Raw genomic sequence first — 8875 nt, forward strand, 5'->3', positions numbered from 1 at the left:
AGTTTTACAAATAAGGTAGTCATATCCTACGATAACAAGCTAAATACACAGCCATCTCACAATTTTACCATTGAATATTCTTCCTCTTAGAAATCGAAAGGCTTGTAAAAAAGCAAAAGTATAGAACCTATATAAATGATCATGCTGAACAATGGGTGCCATTATTTTCTTGATGATGATATAATTAGATTATCATTTAAATCTAATCATTCGAATATTTGGTAATTGATTAAAAGAGAACAAGTTGAATATTAAAAAAACGAAAAGTGCATTTCTAAATTGTCCATATAAAAGTTAATTGCTAAATAAATACAATAAATAAGGACTTATGTTAGTTGTAATTTTTCGGTTTGAAAATATAATATAAATTATAAAGTAGATAAAAAAAAGATTTTAACTTGAATATAGATCGTGTTAGGGGACCCAGGGTGGGAAACTATTTCCCCGTGAAATTTGTTTTGCACGCGTGATGGAAACAAACAAACCACACCGTCACCAACAAACTTTAATGCGTGAATGTTAATTTCGGTGATATTTTTGACGCGTGGTAAATGGAGCATGTGAGGGGGTGTGAGGGTTTATTATTGGGTGTTGTAAGTGATGGACATTTTCATTAAAAAATATTGTGAGTGATGGAATAATAGTTAATGAAATAGTAAAAAATGATCGGATGTTTTGAGTGATAAATGAGTGGTGACTGATAACCACCCCTGTCCCCTTATAATACTCTTTCAAAGAAACACCACCTTTTTTTTTAAATAATGCTCTACTTTGAAAAAATACCTCTTTCTTAAATAATGCTCTACTTTTTAAAGGAAAAAAAAATACCTTTTTTTAAAATAATGATCCGTCCGAAAAAGATGTGTCAAAGACATTTACATTTGTGGGTGTGTCTATCATCCCATTTACAGAGTGTAGACATGTGTCTAACTCATATACATGTGGATCTCTCTCTATCTCTCTATATATATATTGGTTAAGTCCTTGATCCATGCATACACAATAAACGGATTTTTATGGAGACATCCCACCTCCCTATGCCAACATATTTGAAGGAAGATGAAGTGAGTCAAGAATGCAAGACCCTACTTTCCACTCTCCCAACTGAAAGTGAATGGATAGATATGACTCTATACAATTATCAAGGTTATTGGCATTATGCTAAGCAATTGCAAGGGGTCCTTTCATGTCAACAACATTTTCAGTCTCATGACAACGATATTCTTCTTGTTACCTCTCCTAAATCAGGCACTACCTGGTTAAAAGCCATATTGTTCAGTTTAGTAAACCATACCCGTTTCAAACAAGCCCGAGATGACCACCCGTTACTATCAAACAACCCACATACGCTTGTGCCATTCTTGGAGCTTAAGCTCTACTTTGAGAATGAGAACCCTGATCTTTCATCCTTCACATCTCCAAGACTTTTTGCCACTCATTTACCGTATCGATCTTTACCTAAATCCGTCCAGGATTCGAAATGTAAGCTTGTTTATCTTTGTAGAAACCCTAAAGATATTGTTGTATCTTTGTGGGCTTATGCAAACAAGTTGAGGCTCCCTGAAATGGGTGCTAAATCAATTGAGGAAGTTTTTAAGAAATTTTGTGAAGGGGTAAGCTTGTATGGACCGTTTTGGGATCACATGTTAGGTTATTGGCATGAAAGCTTAAAGAATCCAGACAAGATTTATTTTTTGACATATGAGAAGATGAAAGAGCAACCGGATCTTCATTTGAGGAGACTAGCTGATTTTTTGGGGTGTCCATTTTCACCAAAAGAAGAGGAAGAAAATATGGTTAGGGCTATTTTGGAAATGTGTAGCTTTGATATTTTAAGTAATCTAAAGGTGAACAGGGAAGGGACGACTCCATCTGGCATAAATTACAAAGCATTTTTTCGAAATGGTAAAGTTGGTGACTGGAAAAACTATCTGACCATAGAAATGGTAAAGCGTCTTGACAAAATTTGTGAAGAAAAGTTAGAAGGTTCAGGTTTAAAGTTGTAGTTTCGTTTTGTGTGTTATTATTTGTTCAAATACATGCATGTGTGATCTTGGATGCTAAATCTATGTTGTGTGATCTTGGATGCTATATATGTCAAATTTGAATAAAAAAAAAAATCCATTTTAGTCTCTTGGGATGTTTTATGTATTATTTTAAGCTATAAACTCCTAGTTAGGCATGTTTTTTGTTTATTTTAAGTGTATGTAAGTATGTATTGTTCGGTTTCGAATGAAAATGCACATTCATGAGTGTTTATTTATTATGCAAGAATAATTAGGCAAAAATAATATAAAAAAGTAATTTCCATTATGGTTAAGTCTCGAAATTATAAGGAATCGAAGAGAAAGTATGAATTACTGTAGGTCCCTTTTCTCGGAGGATCGAGAACAAACCTAAACCTTGTTATACAAACTCACTAGCGAGTGCGGAATCCAAGCTAGCGAGCAAACCGGGATGATGCAAGAACAAACACAAGAACACACAAGATTCAACGATTAACACCACTTGTATTAATGCGTAGAAAGTTTCCGGTTACAAGCACAATGTTTACAATCAGTTTGCAAACTCTCAAAGTGTATGTGTGTGTGTTTTCAGCAGAGTATCCTCTCTATCTCTCGGATGTTCTCTCTCTTGGTGTCTCACTTGTGTCTGACTGAAATACAACACACTGCATGGGTATATATACCCATACACAGCAGGTCTTGGTCGAAGGATCCGATAGATGATCCGAAGGATCATCTATCGATGACAACATGTTCGAATGATCAGCAATGACCTCGAAGGATGATCCTTCGAGGTCCAACAATTCGAAGCATATCTTTCGATTACCTCGAAGGATCGACAGTATCCTTCGAGGCTATCCTTCGATTCAGACTAGCATATTACAAAAAGATTGACCAAGTCAAACTAGGAGGATAGTTGACTTGGTCAACTTACAGACTAACTTAGGACATCGTTTATACACAGACCGAATACAGACAAAGTACAGACACAAGTGCACCAACAAACTCCCCCTTGGCTGTAGCTTTGTCTTTATCTTCTATAGTTGTAGACTCGTCTCGAACTTCGACGGTCTTTGGTCTTCGAGTTCCCAAAACTCTGATGTCCTTTCAAGTCTTCATTGTCGGAGGATCTTCAAAGTCTTCACGTCTTGAAAGCAGAGAGTGTATCAACAAACTACCCGTATCATGTAGGAAGTGTGTTGACAAACTCCCCCTTAACATAAGCTCCCCCTTGAGTTATGCTCGTGAATTACTTTAACTTTATGAAGTGAGATCCTTGTGGTGTTGATGATGGCCAGCGGCAACTCGATCATCTTCATCTTTTGAGCGCCTTCTCGTCATGTCTTCATTCCAATGCTTGTCATCGACCATGTTCTCCTAGCCTTTAGAATCTGCACATGCAAGAAATCTAAACGCGTAATGAGAACAACTGCTTGGAATAGTGTAAACAAATGACACACGAGTGACCATGTCAAAATCAAACACCGTCCGACAGTTTGAAAGTTTAATAAATTTATCAATTTTAAATTCTAACTTTCAAAATCTGCAAATTTTGACCGTTTATGAAGATTTAGTCAGTTCGGTTTTCAGTCAGGTTTCAGGTAACGAAGACTCGAGCTCCAACATCGTACGATCGAAAATAAAGCAGAAATAAAATCTTTTTGGCTTTTATAAAGTTTATATTAAAACACGCCTAAAATCTTTTTGGTATTTTTGAAATTAAAAGACAACAATTTAAAATCCTTTGAGTGTTATCAAACGACATCACCGCTAATGTCGTGCTGATATGCACCAAACGACGAAACTGTTTAAAAGAAATAATAAAAGTTAAGCAGTACATAAATATTTACAGACATTCTTTTTGCGAGTTTCGAGGGTAAGAGAATCATATCAGTGTACGGTCATGCCAAAACACTCTTGTTGTTCAGTTAGTTAACATTAAGATAAGCATCCTATAACAATTATCGGTATTGTTGTCCACTTAAACTCAACTTATCAGATGTAATCATAGCGAGGGGATACGTTAAGGTATGATTTATACTTACCGACCGGTGTTCATCCACATCACGACACATTCCCGTATCAAGGTATGCACGAGAGTTCATCTTACCGGTGAGTATACCGATTATCATCTGTTTGACCGTATAAATTGTGAGATACTCACTTATTTTGATTTGAAAACAAGCCCTTTGTGATATAATCACTTATTGATGAGGAACTTGATTTTCATATGCATGAGGGCACAGGTGCAAGTCCGTGAACAGGTCAGTACTTCCGTACAGCAGAGAGACGAACTTGACACCCGGATAGATGTGATATTTTTATCACTTATTTGTTTGGACATGTGATAGTTTATCACTTATTGAGGTCGAATGTAGTATGCAATATGTACACGTATGTATAGTATCATGGAAGATCTAGACTTGCGTCCCCGTTATTTTTCGGTAAAAGATACAACCATGATACCCAGATGATAAACAGCATAAAGACCGAATATCTCAGAACCTCGGCAATCTATCAAACGAAATTTCGGTACTAAGACCATATGCCAATGAATGGTTCCCACCTGGTCTTCAGTCGATTAAGATTTATATCACCCTGCACACTTTAAAATGATTGTGAGCCTACCGATACATCTTATATAGAGCTGCTTATCGTTTTACATTTAAGGTTTAAAGAGGTTTGGATAGACCACTGATGTACTATCATTTTCTCTTTTGCTCGCCAGGAAACTCATTTTTGATTTTCTATTGTTTTTGTGTTTTTGAAATTTTTCGATGTTTTTGGATTTTCAGATTTTGGATTTACTCCCCCTATAATCAATAAACTAAGATAAATTTAAGAACACAAAGGTATTTACAAAAATGATTTTCCGATGTTGGTTTTACTCTTGCTTGACCTTAATGCCATTTACCAATAATAAAAAGTCAAATCTTGATTTGTCAAATGCTTTGGTAAATAAGTCGGCACGTTGGTCATCGGTGTGGACCTTAACAACATCGATTAGCCTTTTCTCAAAGCAATCACGTATGAAGTGATATTTGAGTTCGATGTGTTTGGTCTTTGAATGCTGCACAGGATTTCTAGTGATATCTAAAGCAGCAGAATTATCAACGTAAATAGGAGTAGTTAGGAATTCAAAACCGTAGTCCCGCATTTGTTGTTGAATCCAAAGAACTTGGGAGCAACAACTTGAGGCAGCAATGTATTCAGCTTCGCATGTTGATGTAGCTACACACGTCTGCTTCTTGCACTGCCATGTGACTAGGCGATTTCCTAAGAACTGACATCCAGCCGTTGTGGATTTACCGTCGATTTTGCATCCGCCAAAATCAGAATCACTGAAAGCTACCAATTCAAAGTTATTATCCCTAGGGTACCACAGACCGGTGTCAGGGTACGCCTTCAAATAACGAAAAATCCTTTTAACAGCAGCAAGATGTGAGGCCTTCGGGTTAACTTGATATCTAGCCAGCAGGCACGTTGGGTACATTATGTCTGGCCTTGATGCTGTGAGGTACATAAGAGATCCAATCATAGCTCGGTAGTTTGAAGGGCTAACAGCTTCTCCCTTCAAGTCAGGAGTAATTCCGTGATTGGTTGGCAATGGGGTACCAATGGGCGTTGCATCAGACATCTGGAACCGGCTCAAGATGTCACCAACATATTTAGTCTGATGGATGAATATCCCAGACTCTGTTTGTTGAACTTGTAGGCCCAAGAAGAAGGTCATTTCCCCCATAGCACTCATCTCGAATTTATCCTGCATTATCCGCTCGAATTCCCTACACAAGACATCATTAGTAGAACCAAAAATAATATCATCAACGTATACCTGTACCAGAAGAAGATCTCCATCTTGTTCTTTGATGAAAAGAGTACAGTCGATAAGACCTCTACGAAAACCGTTCTCCAGCAGATAGTGTGATAAGGTTGCATACCAAGCTCGTGGTGCTTGATGAAGACCATAAAGAGCTTTGTTGAGCAACCAAACCCGATCGGGATGGATAGGATCTTCAAAACCTGGAGGCTGTTCGACGTACACCTCTTCTTCAACCACACCGTGTAAGAATGCACTTTTCACGTCCATCTGATAAACCTTGAATCCTTTGAAGGATGCATAGGCTAGAAAGATTCGAATTGCTTCGAGACGTGCCACTGGTGCATAGACTTCGTTGTAGTCGATCCCTTCAATCTGACGAAAACCTTGAACGACTAAACGAGCTTTGTTTCGGATAACAACTCCGCGGTCATCCTTTTTGCATTTGAAAACCCAACGGGTACCAATCTTCTTGTATCCAGCAGGTTTCTCTACGAGCTTCCAGACACCCAGCTTCTGGAATTGTTGCAGTTCTTCCTGCATTGCTTCAACCCAAGCGTTATCTTTCAAGGCTTCTTTCCACGTTCTTGGTTCTTCTTGTGAGACATAACACGCGAAAGACCAATCGTTTTGTTGCCCGGATTCTCGAATAGCTGCATACAAGCCTGCATTGTTGTTGTTTCGCAACATGTTTCTTGTTTGAACGCCACTTTGCACATTTCCAATGATGTTTTGTTGAGGATGGGTATTATGAATTCTTGTTTCTGGATTATCTGGAACTGGAACATTTATACCCAGATTGTTGAGATTAAGATCAACAACCAAATCAAGACCCGGAATTGACGAAGAGGATGATGCAGTAGCCTCAGCTGTTCTATGGGCATCCACTGGAGGAGTACCCTCTGAAGTACCATGAACTGCTGTTGTAGGAGCTTCCTGATCTGCATCTAGAAATTCATCATCCTCTGAAGATTCGTTCAATTCGTTTGCATCATGAAAATCCTCATTGTTGAGAGTATTATTGTTCACCGAAGAAGATGGTTCTTGATTAACAAGAATTGGACGAACCACCGGTGAAACTGTTGCATTGTCACTCTCGAAAAACATCCTAGCCGCAGCATTTTCTTCAACAGCTTCAACATTGATCGAATTGAAAAAGTCATCGTACTCAAACATCCAAGGTTGACCCGGATTTTTGACTGGCAAAGTGTGCCTTTGTACTCTGACCTCAGACCACTCCTCGACCCTTTTAGTCTCTAGATTCCAGACTCGTAAGTTAGGGGTGGCATACCCAAGAAAGTATCCATCAATTGCTCTTGCCCCAAACTTACCATTAGGATCGATGATCGTGCATGGAGCTCCAAACGGTTCTAGATAAGACAAATCTGGTTTTCGTTTTTGAAGAAGCTCAAAGCAGGTCTTGTTGTGTCTTTTGACTGTAAGGACTCTGTTCAATGTGTAACATGCAGAGGCCACAGCTTCAGTCCAGAATGGAATGGGCAACTGTGACTCTACCAACATTGTCCTAGCAGTCTCGATCAATGTGCGGTTCTTACGTTCAGCGACACCATTCTGTTGAGGAGTATAAGCTGCACTAAACTCATGAAGAATACCCTTTGAAGTGCAGAACTCCGCCATGGAATGATTCTTAAATTCAGTACCATTGTCGCTCCGTATCCGCCTAACCTTCAACTTATACAAATTCTCAATCTGAATGATCAAGTTTTTGATAATGCCAAAGGTTTCACTCTTGTGTGCCATGAACGCAACCCAAGAAAATCTTGAATAATCATCAGTAACCACGAGGCAGTATTGATCACCCCGAATACTCTTGTGCTTGACAGGACCGAACAAATCCATGTGCAAGCGTTCAAGAGGAACTGCCACCGTGTTGATCTTCTTTGTAGGGTGCTTCTTCTTTGTTTGCTTTCCTTTCTGGCACGAAACACAGACGTCTTGAAGATGGAAATTTTTGAGGGGAACACCATTCACCAATTGATTTGAAACCAAATGATTCATTTTTCGTAAGTGAATGTGACCCATTCGTCTGTGCCAAGAGATAGTGTCTTTTTCTGTGGCTTTGGAAACGAAACAAGTTGCTTGTGCAGACGTAGTAATAGCTTGGCTCATGTCAAGGACGTACAAATCATTTATCCTTGGAGCCGACAAGAGAATCCATTCTTTTGGAATTTTGAAGCCGGGTTTCAGCACATAACATCCATTAGCATCAAAGTGTACTGAAAATTTCTTGTCACAGATTTGAGAAACACTGAGAAGATTGTGATCAAGTTGTTGCACAAAATTGATCTTGTCAAAGCTGACAATCCCGTTAGATATCATTCCTTCACCCGTTATATATCCACCTTTATCTCCAGCAAAAGCAACATAACCTCCTCTAATAGATTTAACGTCGTAGAGAAGCTTCATGTCGCCTGTCATGTGCCTGGATGCCCCACTATCAACAATCCAATGACTACTGATAGTTCCTCCTGAAGCACCCTGCACATGAACTCAAATTATTAGTTGGAGATGGGGACCCAAGCCATTGTGGTCTTGGGTCTTCCATTTTCATCAATGACAATAACTTCTTGTCTTTGATGGTTGGTGAATTGTGATGGTCCCCCTGATTCAGTAACCGATTTAGGTTTCCATGTCTGTTTTGTTTTACCAGTGTCTTTCTTTAAAACTTTAACTTCTTGATTGTTTGAAGTTGTAGAATTGTCTGGTTTTACAGCAACAGATTGTTTTTGAACCACATCGATTTTAATTGCTTTTTCAATTTTCTTGACCTGTTGCCTTTTCTGTTTCTTTTCCCTTTCTTTTACAAGTCGGGGATCTTGTTTTGTTGAAACAGTTGGCTTATGGTCAGTTTTACCACGGGGATCATCAACCTTTCCTTTTTGTTTATGAAGATATGGACAATTACGAATAATATGTCCAATGGTTCCACATTCAAAACATGATCTTCGTTCAACAAACCCCGAAGAATCATGTGATCGTCTAGCCGATGATGTTGAACTTTGTGAACCCGAGGTACTAGGTTTTGAAT

General features: G+C 38.6%; 1 protein-coding gene across 1 annotated transcript; it reads left to right on the top strand.

Annotated features, from left to right (window-relative positions):
• Positions 1 to 1025: 1025 nt before the first annotated feature.
• Positions 1026 to 2173, top strand: LOC110911353 (cytosolic sulfotransferase 12). The gene has a single exon (XM_022155961.2). The coding sequence runs from the start codon at positions 1038 to 1040 to the stop codon at positions 2004 to 2006; it is 969 nt and encodes a 322-aa protein (XP_022011653.2). The 5' UTR covers positions 1026 to 1037; the 3' UTR covers positions 2007 to 2173.
• Positions 2174 to 8875: the final 6702 nt, after the last annotated feature.

This window comes from Helianthus annuus, chromosome 15, assembly GCF_002127325.2.
Source record: "Helianthus annuus cultivar XRQ/B chromosome 15, HanXRQr2.0-SUNRISE, whole genome shotgun sequence".
Taxonomy (NCBI): domain Eukaryota; kingdom Viridiplantae; phylum Streptophyta; class Magnoliopsida; order Asterales; family Asteraceae; genus Helianthus; species Helianthus annuus.